General features: G+C 46.5%; 1 protein-coding gene and 1 long non-coding RNA gene across 2 annotated transcripts in view; one reads left to right on the forward strand and one right to left on the reverse strand.

Annotated features, from left to right (window-relative positions):
- The window catches only part of LOC146351467 (uncharacterized), a 29913-nt gene extending 16291 nt beyond the window's left edge, over positions 1 to 13622 (reverse strand). Inside the window, exon 1 of the long non-coding RNA XR_014789612.1 lies at positions 13323 to 13622. This is a non-coding gene — a long non-coding RNA (uncharacterized LOC146351467). The remainder of the gene's footprint in view (positions 1 to 13322) is intronic.
- The window catches only part of LEKR1 (leucine, glutamate and lysine rich 1), a 125459-nt gene extending 109050 nt beyond the window's left edge, over positions 1 to 16409 (forward strand). The window contains exons 12-13 of the mRNA XM_084847339.1: positions 447 to 746; positions 15275 to 16409. Coding sequence (XP_084703465.1) covers positions 447 to 746; positions 15275 to 15679 — 705 coding nt within the window. The 3' untranslated portion in view covers positions 15680 to 16409. The remainder of the gene's footprint in view (positions 1 to 446; positions 747 to 15274) is intronic.
- Positions 16410 to 18637: the final 2228 nt, after the last annotated feature.

Here is an 18637-nt window from a genome sequence, read left to right on the forward strand (position 1 = left end):
GGTCAATAAGTTATACTATGTCTATTCTGACTCCTAGTTACTGTTTTAAAACTTTTCTGCTATGGTAATCACTGATGTTCTTTTCGGTTGTTCCTTCTCATGTTGTAAACCACCTTGGAATGATTTTGAAAGTTGGGAAATAAATGAATTAAATATAATAATAAATATTCCCTGTTCAACCATTTTTAATTTCTCTATGATGTTGTGCATTTTGCTTGCTCTCATTATACCTCAGTATTCCACTTCTGTAACACACTTTTTAAAAATACCAATCATTTCATATGTGCACAAAGTATGGTTGATGCTGCATATTTATGACATGAAGATTTCACATCATTCTATCTCTTGCAGTATCTCTCCTAAACTAAATTTAAACCTGTTTAACCAAGGGATGCCTTGTTGCCAACCTACTCTGAAAACAAATGGATATTATATTTGCCTTCCAGATACCTGTATTGATATCCAATGCTACTAATAACCTGAAGATAGAAATGGATGCACTTGAAAAGAAGCTCCATGAAGCCCAGACCAAGCTTACAGAGAAAAACCAAGAGAGAGAAAAAGAATGGCAAGTCCTTAAAAGAAAAGTTGCAGACCTTGAGCTCCAACTGAAGGAGGAACGGAGCACTTGTCATTCAGTGACAGAAGACATGAAAGAAGAAATAAAAAAGAAGTCCTATGAACTGGAAAAACTGACTCAGGAGCACACAGAGTTGATTCAGAATATGAATCAAGTTCAAGAAGAGGTATGAATTCAGCCAAAGTTTAGACCTTGTTCATTATTTGATGTCTCATCTCTTAAGCCCTTTTCATAGGTTGTCGTGGTTGAAATGTAACAATCGTGGTCCAACAAACTGGTTTGTGGACAAGGAACAAGCTGTATGTCCAGACACTCCCTCCTCCTCTTTCTTGCGTACCTTATTCAGTACTACCTGGTTCCTTAAACCAGTTTCCCAAGATGTCTGCACCAGGAAACTGTGGTTTGAGTGATCCCTACAAACGGGTATCAAACCAAGATCAAAACATGGTTTGATATTCTGGTTTATAGGGATCGTTAAAATCAGTTTCCTGGTTCAGATGGCATGGGAAACTGTATTTTTAAAAATTGGCTACTATTGAATTAAGACACGATGTAGGGGTGGAGGAAGCACACAGCCCATGACTAATCTAACAAACCACGTTAAGCCATTTTGTTGAATATATGGAAGAGGGGAGCACATGGTTTCCAACCTCAACTTTTATACATTCATTTGACTGTCTGCATAGAACTTACACATGTAGAACTGTATGTGTGGGTCATCATGAGAGCTGGGAGAGACTATTTATTCCATCTGCCCCAGCTATCCCAATATTGCCACAGTCCAGCAGAGGAAGAGCTGGAAGAAGGAGGAGCCTGTATTTCACTGTCTAGACCTGGGTGAGGAGAGCCTTCCCCACCCCATCCCAGAAATCCGGAACACCTGGCCCTAGAGGTCTCTTAAGGGGTACTTCCTCCAGGCATGACACTGACAGCAGGCCAACCCCAGAGGGGTCAACCCCAAAGAGGATGGCACCAAAGCGGAGGCTCCCCTTTAGAGGAGGCCCTTTGGGGGAAGGGCAAGGGCTACCCCATTTACCTCTGAGAAGGAGTGAGGCCTTGTAATCTTGAGTCCTTTGTAGGAGGCATGGTGGTCCTTGAAGTTTTTTATTTATTTATTTATTTATTTATTTCTATACAGCCCAATAGCCGAAGCTCTCTGGGCAGTTCACAAAAACTAAAACCAAACAATACACAATAAAACAATTTAAAATATATAGAACATTAAAACCACAATATAAGAATACAACCACAATAAAACCTAGCAGCAGTACAGGAGTTTAAAATACAGATTTAAAACAGCAAAGATAAAAATTTAGAAAGCTAAAATGCCTGGGAAAATAAAAAGGTCTTCACCTGGCGCCGAAAGGAGTACAATGTAGGCGCCAGGCGAACCTCACTAGGGAGCTCATTCCAGAGCCGGGGTGCCACAACAGAAGAAGCCCTCCTCCTAGTAGCCACCCGCCTCACTTCCTTTGGCAGGGGCTCACGGAGAAGGGCCTCTGATGATGACCTTAAGGTCCGGGCAGGCACATATGGGAGGAGGCGATCCTTCAGGTAACCTGGCCCCAAGCCGTTAAGGGCTTTGAATGTTAACACCAGCACTTTGAATCGGGCCCGGAAATGGACTGGCAGCCAGTGCAGCTGGAAAAGTACTGGCGTAATATGAGCTCGCAGGCCAGTCCCTGTTAACAATCTTGCTGCCCTATTTTGGACCAGCTGAAGTTTCCGGACCGTTTTCAAAGGCAGCCCCACGTATAACGCATTGCAGTAATCCAGACGAGAAGTTATCAGAGCATGGATAACTGTAGCTAGGCTATCTCTGTCCAGATAAGGGTGTAGTTGGTATACCAGCCTAAGCTGATAAAAAGTGCTCCATGCCACTGAGTTCACCTGTGCCTCAAGTGACAGTTCTGGATCCAAGAGCACCCCCAAACTATGAACCTGATCCTTTAGGGGGAGTGCAACCCCCTCCAGAACAGGTTGAATATCACCTAGCCGGGCAGATGAACCACCCACTAACAGTACCTCCGTCTTGTCTGGATTGAGTTTCAGTTTATTAGCCCTCATCCAGTCCATTACCGTGCCCAGGCAGTGGTTCAGAACAGCCACTGCCTCACCTGGTTTTGATGAAAAAGAGAGGTAGAGCTGGGTGTCATCCGCATATTGATGGCATCTCAGCCCACACCTCCGGATAACCTCCCCCAGCGGTTTCATGTAGATGTTAAACAGCATGGGGGATAAAACAGAGCCCTGTGGAACCCCATGGCACAATTGCCATGGCACAGAGCAATAATCCCCCAGCACCACCTTCTGGAATCGGCCAACCAAGTAGGAGCAGAACCACTGTAGTGCAGTGCCTCCAACTCCCAACCCAGACAACCTATCCAGAAGGATACCATAGTCAATGGTATCGAAAGCCGCTGAGAGGTCCAGAAGAATCAACAGGGTCGCACTCCCCCTGTCCCTCTCCCGGCAGAAGTCATCCCACAGGGCGACCAAGGCAGTTTCCGTTCCAAAACCAGGCCTGAAGCCTGATTGAAATGGATCTAGATAATCCGTTTCATTCCAGAGTGCCTGGAGCTGTCCTACAACCACCCGCTCAAGCACCTTGCCCAGGAAGGGGATGTTGGCCACCGGCCTATAATTGTTAACATCCTCTGGGTCCAGGTTAGGCTTTTTCAGGAGTGGTCTAATTACCGCCTCTTTTAAAGCGGCAGGCACCACTCCCTCTCTCAAGGAGGAATTTACAACCTCCTGGACCCAGCCGGACAACCCCTCCTTGTTTGATTTAATAAGCCATGAAGGGCAAGGGTCAAGCACACAAGTGGTCGATCGGACTTGGCCAAGCACCTTGTCCGCATCCTCAGGCCTCAGTAACTGAAACTCATCCAATAAAACTGGACCAGACGGTGCTCTGAACGCCTCTACCAATGGAACTGCATTAATGGTGGTGTCCAATTCATGACGAATCTGAGCGACTTTATCCTCAAAGTGCCGCGCAAACTTGTCACAGCGTGCTACCGAGGGTTCCACCGTCTCTCTCCCTGGCCCAGAATGTAACAGGCCGCGAACCACTCGGAAAAGCTCCGCTGGACGACACTGAGAAGATGCAATGCTGGTGGAAAAGAACTGTCTCTTTGCCACCCTCACCGCCACAGAGTAGGCTCGATAGTGGGCTCTTACCTGTGTTCGGTCAGACTCAGCACGAGTTTTCCTCCACCTGCGTTCTAGCCATCTCCCCTCTTGCTTCATTGCCCTCAGCTCAGGTGTATACCAAGGAGCTGGCCGGGCTCTGCTCAGAGGGAGAGGGCGCTTGGGCGCGATCGTGTCAACCGCCCGAGTCATCTCTGCATTCCACAGAGCGACCTGGGCTTCGACAGGAGCACCAGCCATACCAGCAGGAAAATCCCCCAGAGCCCTCTGGAATCCATCGGAATCCATTCATCTCTGGGGGTGGACCATTTTAATAGGTCCCCCACCCTTGCAGAGGGGAAAGGCCGCCAGAAGTCTAAACCTCAGCAGGAAGTGATCTGACCATAACAAAGGGACAGATGTTAATTCCTCCACTTTCAGATCACCATCCACCTGCCCAGTCGAGAAAACCAGATCAAGCGTGTGTCCTTTTATATGCGTTGGGCCGATGACATGTTGGGACAGCCCCATGGTTGTCATGGCGGCCATGAAGTCCTGAGCCGCCCCGGATACAGCGGCCTCGGCATGGAAGTTGAGATCCCCCAGGACCATCATCCTGGGGGTCCTCAACACCAAGTCCGAGACCACCTCCGTCAGCTCAGGCAGGGAGTCTGATGGGCAGCGGGGTGGGCGGTACACCAACAGAATCCCTAATCTGTCCCGGGTACCCAACACAAGGTACAAACACTCAAGATCTGCACTCGAATGAGCAGGAAGCCTGGAGAGGGAGATTGAATTCCTATAGACCACGGCAACCCCCCCTCCCCGACCCTCAAGTCAGTGTTGGTGCTGCACCGAGTACCCAGGAGGGCACAGCTGGGAGAGAGTGACCCCTCCCAGTTCCCCCACCCAGGTCTCAGTAATACATGCCAGGTCAGCCCCCTCATCCACAATCAAATCATGGATGAGGGAGGTCTTATTTTGGGCCGACCTGGCATTCAGCAGCAGCACCACCAGACCCGAGGGCAGACTGGTAAGGCTGCCAGGAACCATCAGGTTGGGGGAAGAACCAGAAGAGGGGACAGCTGTAAGGTGTCTAGCCCCTCTTCTCCTCAGCTGGCCTGTTAATCCCCCAACGCCATACCTCCCCCTGCCCGTGACCACAGTTATGGTGGCACCTCCCCCACCCCCTGAGTTGCCCAATAGTCCTCCCAGGCACATATTAAAATATTAAGATATAAAATACACAACAGTTTAAAAGAATATAAAAGAGATAAAAGAGAACAGCAGCTAAGAAGGAGCAGATAGTCCACGTTTGCCCCTTCCCCTTGTCTTTAAAGCTGCTGCCCTCTGCTGCTGCTGCTATTTGCTGCTGGTATTGTGGCTGCTGGTGTCTCAGGAGAGGCAGGTGGGTAGATCTTCAGGTCCTACGCGACTCCAACTGCGACGCTAAGCACGCACTTGGCGCGACGCCGAGGCGCTGCCTCTGGCAGCCCCGCCTTAAGTACCTGTGGGCGGGGGCAGAAGCAGGATCAGGATCAGGATCCACCTGGTGCAGCTGCTGGCTGATCCTCCTTCCCCAGGCTCCTTCCCGAGGAAGGTGATAGAGGTACATTTTTTGTACCTTTTTTTGTACACTTTTAGAAGGTGATAGAGGTACATTTTGCTGTGTTGCTTTTTAAAGTAACAGCGGTAGTGTAGAAAAGTCACTGCGGTAGCAGGAAGGGCTGGGAAGCCAGGGTAAGATTTGATCAGTCACTCCCTACTGCTTCCTCTGTGAGGGCTGTTTTTTCTCTGCTTGCTGTTTTTTCTCTTATACATGAATAAGAGCTCATTCTCCAACCTATTCTGTGGTGGTGATGGAGACAAAGAAGCAACTTTTCTCCTCCATTGCATCTTCTCAGTGTCAACCAGAAGAGCTTTTCCAAGTAGTTCAGGGCCTTTTGGGTTCTGGCCTGGTTGCATATCTGATGGAACCTTTGGTAGCACACTATGACATGTTTGCCAGATGTTTTGAGGGCAAAAACACTTGCATCCATCACAACTTTAGTTCCAAAGTTCAGGCAGTTCAATCTGTGGAGGTGACCAAGACACTGTTTGGATATTGCTGGATAACTTTTAATTTTTAGGGCCCAAGAATGTGGACAAGGTGCTTGGTAAAGTTCGACCAACCACCTGTTTGCTCAGTCCTTGCCCCTCATGGTTTATTATGTCTAGTAGGGAGGGGATGACCAGATGGATCCAGATGTTATAAATTCCTCCTTACAAGAGGTGTGGTCCTAGTCTCGTTAAAGAATGCACCAGTGAGACCATTATTGGAAGAAGAAAAAAACGTAATTGGACCTGGAAGATCTGAATAATTATAGGCTAATGGCTAACATCCCCTTCCTGGGAAAGTGCTCAAGTGGGTAATGGCTGATCAGACCCAGACACTCTTGGATGGAACAGATTTCAGTGGTTTTGGCACTGAAACTGCCCTGGTTGCCCTGTGGGATGACCTCTACCAGAAAAGAGACGGGGGAGTGAAACCCTGTTGATTCTCCTGGACTCTTCAGCGGCTTTTGGTACCATCGACCATGGTATCCTTCTGGAGAGGTTGTCTGAGTTGGGTGTGGGTGGCACAGCTTTACACTGGCTCTGCTCATACTTGAATGGCCATTTCCAGACAATGGTGCTGGGGAATTCCTGCTCAACCCCATGGTATTTATGCTTTAGGGTCCCGCAGGGTTCCATCTTATCCCCCATGCTATTTAATATCTTCATGAAACCGGTGAATGCGGTAATCTGGAGATTCAGAGTGCAGCGCCATCAGTATGCTGATGACATGCAGCTCTATGTCTCTTTTTCATCAGATCCAGGTGAAGCAGTAGAAGTGCTTAATCAGTGCCCGGTGGTAAGCGACTGGAAGAGGGCCAATAAACTGAAGCTCAGCCCAGATAAGATGTTAGTGGGTTGTTTGTCCAGATGAGTTGCACGGCCCCTAAAGGATCAAGTTTGTAGGTTGGGAGTGGTTTTAGATCCATCTTTGTCATTAGAAGCCTTCTGTGGCACAGAGCACCCTTTACCAGCTTAGGCTGCTATGCCAGCTACAGTTTTACCTGGATAGAGGCAGCCTGGCTTCAATACTGTTAAGCTCCCATTTTGATTAGTACAATGCATTGTACGGGGGGCTTCTCTTGAAGACTGTCTGGAAACTTCAGTTAATATAAATTATAAAATATGGCAGCTAGGGTACTGACTAGAACTGGGCATTATGATCATATTCTGCCAGTATTGTCTCATCTTCACTGGCTCCCAGTTTGTTTCTGGGCCCAATTCAATGTGCTGGTGTTGACTGATTGATTGAATGCATTTATATCCTGCCTTTTTTCCTCTTGCAAGGAACCCAAAGTGGCTTACATGGTCCTCCTCAACTCCATTTAATCCTCACAACAACCCTGTTAGGTAGGTTGGGCTGAGAGTCTGTGACTGGCCCAAAGTCACCCAGTGAACTTCCATGGCCGAGTGGGGACTAGAACCCGTATCTCCTGGCTCCCAGTCCAGCACTCTCACCACTACACCACGCTGGCTCTCAGCGTGTTACCCTATAAAGCCCTCCACAGCTTGGGGGTACAGCATCTGAAAGAGCGCTTCTTTCCATATATTCCTACCCAAGCCCTGGGATCATCATCAGAGGCCCTGCTCTGAGTGCCTCCTTGGGATGGCGGAGAATTCCACCATGGATTTCAGTGAGGCTAAATGCACTAGCATCCGGCCCCCTGAAACCAGTGGCGGAACGGCCTCCCACCCCCCACCACCTCGCGGAATAGCCCCGGAACAAAACTTACCTGGGGCTCCGGCAGCGGCGGCGGCTCCGGCTGGTCTTTCAACTGGCTGCTGCAGCCGCCATTTGCATCCTGCTCTTTGCCGTGATAGGCTATGTATTTACGTAGCCTATCATGGCAAGCTAAAAAAAAACAATAGTGTACGCAAATGGTGGTGGCTCTGGCGGCCGCCATTTGCGTTCCCTTTTCTTCGCCGTTTTAGCCTACGTAAATATTTACGTAAGCTATTACGGCGAAAAAAAGGGGAACGCAAATGGCGCCCACTACGCTATTTGCGTTCCCCTTTTTTTCACCGTAATAGCCTACGTAATATTTACGTAGGCTAAAAAGGCTAAATATAGGGAACACAAATTGCAGCCGCCGTAGCCACTGCCATTTGCGTACGCTGTTTTGTGTGTGTGTGTTTTTTTTTCTTAGCTTGCCAAGCTTCGCTGGACGCAAATGGCGGCCAGTATGGCAGCCGCCATTTGCGTCCGCAGCAGCCTGTCCACAGCCGGAATTCCGTCCGTGGATGGCCCTGGCCGGCAGCTCCGCGGAGCCAGCCGGGCAGGATTCCGGGGGGAGGAATGGAGCGCCTCCCCGCCACCGCGGATGTCCCTGGACGAAACCAGGTAAGTGTTTCATACATCCCTAGCACACGCTGAGGTACAGTGGATGGCTACTCAGGAGTAGCACCGCCCCCCCAATTATGGAATACCCTCACCAGACAGGTCCACCTGGCACCTACTTTGTTATCTCTTCAGCACCAGGCAAAGACCTTTTTATTCTCTTAGGCTTTTAAATTCTATATATATATATATATGCTGCTATGCTTTCAAGTAGTTTTATCTTTGATATTTTAGTTCTTCTAATGTCTGTATTTTTTGCTGCTTTTAGCTGACTGCTGCTTTTGATCATTTTATTATGCTGTTTCAGCTTTTATGTAGATTTCGGATTTTATCTGTGCTTTTATTGTACATCAGCCTGAGAGCTATTAGCTATAAGGCAACTAATAAATCTTATAAATCAAATAAATAAATATGTATGGTTCTCTCCCTCCTGCTTTTCCAGAGTTCCTGGTTGAGGGGGAGACCCCTGTGGGCATACAGTTACATGCTCACAGGGTCTTTGCAGACAATCAAATGAACATGTGGAGGTTGGAGTGGCAACAGCGCACAGAATACTGCTCCCCACCATGTGTTCAGTGTAACGTGGAAAAAGGCCTCATGCTGCTCAGCAATTGAAAGTATTCACAGCTAACTGCCTGAATGGCAATAACTCCATTGACAAGTATCATTTCCGGGGATACAAAATGCATGTAGTCTTTGTGCGACATTTGAGCTCTGCTGACTTTCACCTGATGTTGCTGCCATTGAGTGAGAATCTTGTGTATATGAACTCTGCCCTAGAGCATGTTCAGCTTGTAGTACACAACCAAGAATATCGGAAGTATGGGGAATAAAGCAGGGAAAGGTGGGTACACTTTTCTCTAGGATATCTTCAAGGAATGTTAACAGCCTTCTGAAACAGGAACAGTGATGCTAGAAAATCCATGGCAATATCACTCCTTTAAAGAGTGTAGCCTGGCCCATTGTGATGGCATCCTTTGTGGGAGTAGCAGTCAGTGGTACAGATTGGCCAGGATAGTTCCACTCCGCATATGAACCTCAGTGGATGCAGTATGTACACTTTCCCCCTTTTCTTCAACAAAGATCACATCTCCTTTTGAAGGCTCCAGGGAGTCTCCTGCTAGCTGCAGACAAAGTTCCCCAGACATGATCAAAGTGCTGTTTGAAATGTGTAAGCGAAGTTCAGTCAGTCTGTGGTGGTGACCCCTGAATCTTGCAAAATGTAGTAGAAGTAGTACTTCATAGGTCATAACAATAAAATAAGACACTTAAAAATAGAATAAAAACCAAAGACCAAGCTGTAGACAGAAATCACAAGCCAGGTTTCAAAAGTGATACATCTAGACCAGACATGTAAACTGGCTTCCTGACAACTGATGGCCTAATAATGTATTGGAAGTACTTAGACCCTACTTTTCCATTTTTAAAAAATGCCCAAAGCAGCTTACAAAATAACAACAATGAAAATAAACGTTCTCAAAAACCCAATTGGACAGGCTCTGTTTAAGCAAATCTTTAAAAAGATTCAAAAAACTCATTTTCTAGGGTGTAGTTTGACAGGCCACCTGCTAAAATAAAAAGTGTCTTCATGTCATGGTCGAAAGCTATCCATGAGAGGGGCAAGGTGGGTCTCCCTGGGCAGGGAGTTCCAGAGTGCAGGGAGGCCACAGAGAAGGGCCTCTCAAATTCATGCCACATTTTGGAAACGGTGCTATAATTTGCAAATAAGGCAGCCTAAGGACCAAATCAGATGTGACATTATTCATGTCTTTAGTTCTGGTGTGTGTGCTTTTTAAAAACATGAGTGGGAGGTGGAGCCATATCAGGACTTGGGGAGGTGGGGTGGGAGTGAGAGATATTTAAAGTTTTTGTCCTTGATCCGGTGCTGATTGGAGGAGATCTCCAACATGCCTATGGTTTACAATGGAAGGAAAGACTGGCTTGGACCCCTTCTATAGGCTAATTCTGTTTTTAAACAGCAAGTATGCCAGCGCTAAAAACATAAATAATACATCTAGTTTAGCCCTCTTTTCTTGCAAAGTTTTATAAACTCATTCCTTCTAATGGGAGTTTACATTTGCCTTTCATGAAGATTGATATTGTCCTCACCCAGAGGAGTAGTTGTATTATTAGCCTGTTGCAGCAAAAACAACAAAGACTTCTGTGACATCTGAAAGACTAATTAATTATGGCATTAATCTTTGTGGAACCAGAGCCCACTTCATCAGATGAATGAAGTATATCCTCTCTCTCTCTCTCTCACACACACACACACACACCTTGCTCATCATCTTTATTTATCAAAATCTGTAAAGCATTTAAAATCTCCAGAGCACCGTAAAAGAATCAAAGTCCAAACAAGGCCTTGTCTGTTGGCTTACAACTGAACAGGCACAACATAGATGGGAGAATGGCAAAGAAGGGTGAAAGGACTGTTAAATATTAAGCCATGAATTGAGTACAAGGACCATTATCTAAATACATTGTGAAAGTAAAGTAAGGAGAGGTCAGGAAAGGAAAAGATGAGAAAAGGGTGTGGGAGGGGGCTACATTTTTAGGATCTGATTCTACTTTTTAAAGAGGAAAAATGAATATACTAGGGGAAATAGATCCAAGCATAAAGGTCAAGTTTTTGGCCTTTGATGAGATAACATGATGAAAAGTTTACACCTTTTACTGAATCTCTAAGACCCAAGTATTCAGTATTGCCTTTTGTTTGCTATTAAGCTGATATGTTCTAGTGTCAATAAGGAAGCATGGCCTTGTGGGAGGGTGCTGCTCTACTCATGTCCTGCTTGTGGGTTTCCTGTGGGCCACTGTGTGAACAGAATTCTGGAGTAGATGGATCCTTGGTCTGATCCAGCAGGGTTCTCCTTATGTTCTTGTGCATCAGTTTATCCCTTTTTTAATGTCTTTTTCGCTACAATATTCAAGTGAAGCCAAACAAGCTGATCCAGAGACATGTTTCAATAGCCAAAGTGGCTTTTAGCTCATTGTAAAATTCCTCAACTCAAACAGATGTGTTTGACTCAAATTGTGACCTACAGTGCTTGCCTCACTTGCTGAAAGGTTGAATATTAGAGCCACACAAATAGACATCTACTAGAGCAGCCTTCCCCAACCTGGTGCCCTCCAGATGTATTGGATTTCCATCATCCCCAGCCAACATAGGTAACAGCACCAAGCTGGGGAACTGGAAATGGTTCTGTTTTCTATCTTGCTCCAAACTTTCTTGAATGTCTTCTGTTTTCTGTCATTAGGGGCTAGCCCATTTTTGGTTGTTGATGATTCTTGCAGGCTTTAAATCTGTTGATTACCTCCTTTGCTTTCTCTCTCTCTTTTTAAAAGATTGAATTGAAGTGATTTCATGTCTTACTTGATGAGGCCTCCTTTCAGATTCACTGCTAATCAAATCAGTTCGTGATTGAGCTCATAATTTAGACCCTTCACAATGTCCTTGGCTGTGTGTTTTGTTTGTTGAATTCTTCTTCATAAATGCAAAGTCATCTAACACTTTCCCAGTCCTTCATCAGTGGTGCACTGAGATGATTTTAGATTTTAGACTTCATGCCTATTGGAGGGGGGTGGTTGCTCTGGGTCTAATGGTCTTGGGGCACAATCCTTTGTAGGGCCGGCCCAAGACATTTTTGCTGCCTGAGGCAAAATAGCAAGTGACATCCACCCCCCTCAGCTCAAGTCACATTATTTTGGCATTTGAAGCCAGTCTATGAAACCTTATTATGCTATCATAAATGTGTGAGTCTTCAAGATGCCACAAGACACTTTGTGGCTTTTGAACACAAAAGAAGAGGTCCCTCTGCTTCTTCACATCTGTTCACCTTTCTCTAGCAAACACAAACCCCTGCTGTCGAGGACTATGCATCCACCAGAGCCTGGCCTTGTGGGTCATGCAACCAGCAGGTGCAGTCCAGAAAGATGCTTCCAGAGCCAACAGAGATCCAGACAAGTCAAGCCAAGCCACACTACACACTCACATATTATCTTGCCCCTAGTCCAAACATTGCTGCTCATATCCCTTTTTGCTGCAGTATCACTTCTGTGCCCCTGACCCAGATAAGGGGCATGGGCCAGCCTGGAAGAAGCAACAGGTAAGGAAGGCCTCTGGCACTCCATTAAACATGCCAGCAGCCAATGCACCCGCCCTCCCCCTTGCCAGGTGCCTCCCTGCCTACCTTCAATGGCAAAGTGTAGTAACTGGCTGGGCACCTCTGCATAATTAGGCACTAGCCTACAGTGCTGTTGCTAAGCAATTTTGGATGCTAGATGTAGGAGTCTTATAGCCCTCTTTCTATCTTAAAATGCATCACTTCACTTCAAATGGCAGGTATACCTTCCACACTGCACAGCTGCTACGTTCCTGATGCTTGAGCAATAACAATATTTTTTTAAGATTCCACAAATGTGCAGAGTTTCACATTTTAAACTCATTTAAGGTGCAACTCTATGCATGTTTAGACAGAAAAAAGTCCCTGGGAGTTGTAGGACTTTTTTCTGTCTAAACATGCATAGGATTGTTTTCATGTCACACTAGCATGGCTACAAGAATAAAATAGGATCGCCTTCTGCTGCCCTGATGCTGAACACACTTACTTAGGAGTAAGCACCATTTTGTTATGGGAAAGGATAATATATATTTTAAGTAAAATTTAAAAATAAGCATCTGTCACCATGTACAGAGTTTTCCCATAGAAAACCTGGCTGGTTCACTGTTGCGATTGACTGGGACCGAAATGCAGTTATGCGTGACTGGAGGAGAGGCACTCTATATATGTTTAGGGGCACTAATAATTACTGAACCAGTAGACTTTAAATATGGTTAAACATCCCATAGTATCCTGCCATTTATTTCCGCAATGCCTTCAGCTGTATCCTCTTCTCCTGCCTTTTCTCCACCACCACCCCTTTTTTTCAGGCTGAAATCCTAGGCATATTTACCTCAGAGTAAGTCCTATTGATCTCAGTGGGACTTACTTCTGAGTAGACATACTTAGGATGGTGCTGTAACTGTTTTTAAGGTAACACAACACAACACACACACACACACACACACGCTCGCACACCATGTTACTGCATCATATCTTCTTGAAAAAAGGGGGTTGGACACCCTAAAATAAGCAGGGACAGATAGGAACTGTTTTAGCACGGGCTGTCGCAAACCTGAAGCTGGATGCAGAAAGGTGGTGCCGAGTCCTCTTCAGCAAGGAAAGGGCGTCGGGGCACCGCAATTCTTTTTTTCCCCCTTTCAGATTCCAGCAGCTCTGGGAGAGGAGAGACCAAGTTCACTTACGCCTCTCCGTCTCTCCAATCCTGCAGGCCACCAGATGCTGGGGCCGGCGTGTGTGTGCGCGCGCGCGCGCAGCAACCTCAGGCGGAAGCAGCAGCTCCTGCGAGACTGGGGAGAAAAGACGCACAACGCCCCTCTCTCTCCGGCCTGCTCCTGCTGCTCCCGCCTTGTGCACCAGTTATCCCGGCAGGTCCAGCTAAGAAGCGGCCAGCATGTGAGGGAGCGGCTGGCCAAGCAGGCCGGTGGGCAGCCGCGGCTCCGGCCGTCTGCCCACGACAGAAAGAGGTGATTCTCCGCTCACTCCTGCTCCGCTGCCTGATGCAGGTGCTTGACCCCGCGTAAAGGTGGGGCCTGCCCTGATCCTATGCACGTTTAGTCAGAAAAAAGGCCTACAACTCCAACATTCCCCAGCCAGCATGGACTTTTTTTTGTCTGAACATGCATAGGATTGCGCCTTTAGAGAAGTAATATGTTCTCCTGCTCATTCTGCATGCCGGGCTCTGGTCCTCTGCTCCAAAGCCTGCCCTCTGTGAGCCTCTGACCTTCCCTTCGTGCCCAGTTAGTATTTCTGCAATGGAAGTGGATCATTTATTTTAATTAAATTTCTGACTGGCCCCATTTGAAGGGCTTCAGGCAAGTAACAGCACTAAAGTCATTTCTGGACACTGAATGATGTCACCTTGGCAAGCTCTGTTGTTGTCAATAAATCATTCAAAGTGCCATGGCGCGGCTGAAAAAGCATGCAGCTCGCATCTCGATGGGCCTCGTGCAAGATAATTTTTCTGCTGGGTTGCACACTATGACTCCAGAAAATGGGTTTTGCTCCGTTTATTAATTCAAATGCAACTAATATTTAGCATGGCCATGAATGTTTTCCTCTAGCATAACCTTACAACTCTGTTGAGGAAAAATGGTTGAAAATAAAACAGGCAACTCAGATGAGACGTTAGAGATGTGTTTATAGAATTATGAATGGTGTGCAGCCTTCCCCAACCTGGCGCCCTCCAGATGTGTTGGACTAAATCTCCCATCAATCAATCCCGGCCTATGGGGATGATGGCAATTGTAGTCTAACACATCTGGAGGGGATCAGGTTGGGGAAGACCGCATGGAAAGAGAGAACAACACAGTGTCATCCAGTGAAACTTGACTTGCAGTAGGTTCAGGGCAGACAAAGGGATGTATTTCTCCATGCAGCATAAATTATTCACTTATGGAACTCCGTGCCATAAGATGGATGGTGACTGACATCAGCTTAAAGTGTCTCAGTCTGAAGCTTAGATTTGACTGAAGGTTCCTCCATCCTTATTGCTGCCAAATCTAAAGCCAGTATTTGCAAGAGGTTCAAGGGCATGAGACTTCTTTGACGTATTTAAATCATATAGGTGAACATCAGGTTGTTGTGGGGAGCAGTTTCCATCTGTGTCCAAAGACTTGAGTGGACATGCCCTGCCAAATAGCAAAAACCTCTTTTGAAGTTGATTTGAGGTTCAAAAGCAGTTTGCAATGAGGCATGGGACTCTGCTATTCAAAGAAAAAACGTTTTAAAGCCCCCTCCAATGCATCTAAAGTACCCCCTTGGGTCCCAGTGACAGATATATATATATTCACCACACCCAGGACAACAGAACAGCGCTTTAGTAACATGGATACGTTGTTTATCTGTGTTATGGCTGCAAGCCCTTGAGCACATAATGTGTTGCCTGCGCACTCAGTTCTCTGAGTATGTTTTGAGGAGTTAAGAAAGCACCTGACATTTATACCTTTTCTCTTTTTGGTCGTCTTGACAATGTCCTATGAAATATATGTTTCTTTATGTTCACAGAATGCTCTTCTCCAGGACACAGTGCGCAGGGAGTGTGAGGAACGCTATGAGCTCACTGAAGCTTTGGCTCAAGCCAGAGAACAAGTCATGGAGCTAAAGAAACTCGAAGGAAACTTCCCGTTGTCACAGTGTTCTCTCGGTCAGGGCAGCCTAACCTCCTCCACTATGTTGGTCAGCAATCACGGGCAGAAAAGCCCAAACTGTGGGAAAGGAATAACACTCTCGGAACTCTGTGGAATTTCGAGAGCCACTAAAGCACCGTCCTACAATAGGTACAAAAGTAGCCTCGATGCGAGTTTGCCTGCTCTGCCTGCACTTCAGCTCCCAAGTGGAAGAGCGACTACTCTAGATGAATCCAGGAGAAGAATCACAGCAGTTATAAAAAGGCAGCTGAGTGAGCTATGATGAGTGAAGGACTGCCCTCTTTCATCAAGAACAGCCCAGACACACACACACACACACACCACTGGTGCAAATCATTAGGCCAATGCAAAGTGGCCCTTGGGGGACAAATATTACCAGATATTTCTAGCGATTAGCATGTTTCTAGGGTTGGACTTTTTTATATATACAAATCACATCAAATTAAGCTTAAAGGCCATTAAAAAAAACATTAAATGTTTATGTTTTACAGAGCAATCATGAATGGGCATTTTGCTCCATAAGTGTTGGTGACTTAGGTCTAGTTCTCACCGGGGTAGTAAACCTGTGTCTGGGCTTCTGGGTTGGACCACTTCATGCTGCAGATGGGGACTTGCATGATTGAACATTCCTCCATATAATATATTCCCTCCATATAGCAAAGCAGATGTCAGGAGACGGGATCTCAGCTTAGCCTTGCTCCAGCACATAGAAAACTCGCATAAAAAGGAGAAGGCCAGGCTAACACTGTGTGTGTCTGAGAAGGAACATTTAATCATGTGAGCCCCTACTTACAGTCGGAAGTGCTACTATACAGACCGAGATATACCACTTCAATGCAAACTAGGACCATATATGCAGCACGTATATATGGGATGCCGTAAATTAAGGTACTTCTCTCTTTCATTCACACACAATACCACTTTTCAGTGGACTTTCAGCCCACTTGCCTTGGTTGTTAAAATGTTAATAAAAACGGTGTAGAATTGTTCTCACAACCTTTTGTGTTTTCCTGCTTCTCATTACTCTTACACGGCTTACAGAGCAATCCTAACTCCCACTAGACACCAACTGAGAAGAATTAGGATGAGGTATGTATGTGTATGTATGTATGTATTTATTTTCTTACATTTATATCCTGCCTTTCTCCCCCTCCTTAAGGAACCCAAGGTGGCAGAGGAACCCTTCTTCTCCATTTTATCCTTCTCCATTTTATCCTCCCAACTCCCCTGTGAGGTGGGTTGGGGCTGAGTGTCTGTGACTGGCCAAAAGTCACTAGTGAGCTTCCACGGCTGAGTGAGGACTAGAACTTGGCTCTCCCAACCCCCAGTCCAACATTCTCACTACTGCACACACTGGCTCTCCAATGTGTAGAAACGGAGGTGTAGAAATGGAGATAGAAATGTCCCTCCATTGATGGAGAGGAGCTGCTCTGGTAGGGCAGTGCGTCCTCCCCAGAGGCCCCCTGTCTGCCTGTGGAAAGCTCTGTGGGCGGAGATCTACCACCAGTGGTGCTCCCATCGGCAGAAGCGGGCCTGGGCTGGACATTCTGGAGGTGGGTCAAGGGTGGCCATGGATCTGCCAGATCCAAAGCTCCCTTGCTCCCCCAACATGGCCCTTAATTGGGTCCACACAGCCAGTCTGAGGCTGGTGGGGGGAAATTAAAAAACACATCCGCACCCACACTGGCTACAGTAAGCCAGCAGGGCTTTAGGAGTGGTGAATCATCTGCCACATAACTACACAAACATGGACACACACACTTAGGTTTGCTCCATTAGTTGCTATCTTCAAATGCCGAGAATTCACGAAAGACTGTCTTTTCTAATGTCATTGTCAAGTCGCTGCTTATATGCAAATAGTAAAGCAATGCAGCATGAAGAAAGGTGGTAGAGTATCTTCCTAAGGAATGAGCAAATTGCTTAATGGAGAAAGGAAAATAGTGCAGGTTTTCATAAAGATCAGATTGTGTGGAAGCTAAATCACCTGAAGATGGTGGTGATTCAATAACAAGCGCAACAGTCATAAATTGTATAAAACCAGTGAAGTTGATGGAGATGTGCCAGTTAACCCCTCCCCCCCCACCCCATGCAGTCCTCTGAAAACTGCTTCCATGCGGGGAGCATTCCACATGGGAATGTAATATCTTAAATCTGATTATTTCAGATGGAAAATCCGTGCCTGTGCTCCATATTTCTCATGGAAGCTGTCATTGGTGTGGAGATTTTCTGCACAATTTGGACTATTGTAAGTGGGTTTGGTGCAGCCTCTCTGGGTGGGGGAAAGCAGCCTCCATATGTATGTGGGCGGGGTGGCTGTTCAAATTGGCTCCTTGCGTGTGTGTTTTCCCTTTACACAGACATCATAATCCTATTTATTTTCTTAAAAGGCTCATCTTTTTAATCATTAGGGATTCAGAATCCTTCAATTCTGTCAATCTGCAGTTGCAAGTAGTCCTTGGCATTTCGCACAACTTCCTTATAGAAAGTGACCCTGGTGACAGAAGCCTGGCCAGCAACTACTTTTGCTGTAGTCTGTAGCCTAGACAGACAGACGGACAGACAACAACCTCAACTCCACTACCGGAACTTTCTAGACACAAGCCCCACTGACACAGCCACCGCTCCGAATGTTCTCTTTTGCTTCTTTGCTGGTGATTGAGGGGGTCAGAGTCCACCCTTCCAGGGCCAAGTGTAACCCAGGTCTGGCACACCCCAACCCCTACCATAAAGTATCACCAAGAGCACAGAAAATAACTCTGGTATGGAGAACATGATGAGCAAGTGGCTGCCTGCACTCCCAAGATTTTAGAGGTCCAGTCTGTTCCCAGGCTGAAAGCCAATTCAGATTGGTGTCTGAAGGCGGGATTCACACAAAGTTTGGCACAGGATTATAGTCACTGTGCATATGCCCAGGTCATGACTCAGTCCACATATACAGCATTCACTTGCTTTCTGCAGCTTTGGAGTGAGTTGCTTCGCTGTACAGAGCTGAGGTTTGGTTTAGACATTACTTTCCCCACATTGAGTGCCACTGGAAGGCTCTTTTGTGTGACATATGAAAGCAAGGATGTTTTAACATCCCGTTATACCCGCCTTCTCCAACCAGGCACCCTCCAGATGCGTGATACTACAACTCCCACAATCCTGCAGCGAGAAAATGCCTGCACCCACACATTGGGCAGTTACCCTCAATCCCTTTTCTCAATATGCCAGTTTTGTT

This window comes from Heloderma suspectum, chromosome 3 (genome assembly GCF_057233095.1).
Source record: "Heloderma suspectum isolate Gila_16-S chromosome 3, 16-S_ref, whole genome shotgun sequence".
In the NCBI taxonomy this organism is placed as follows: domain Eukaryota; kingdom Metazoa; phylum Chordata; class Lepidosauria; order Squamata; family Helodermatidae; genus Heloderma; species Heloderma suspectum.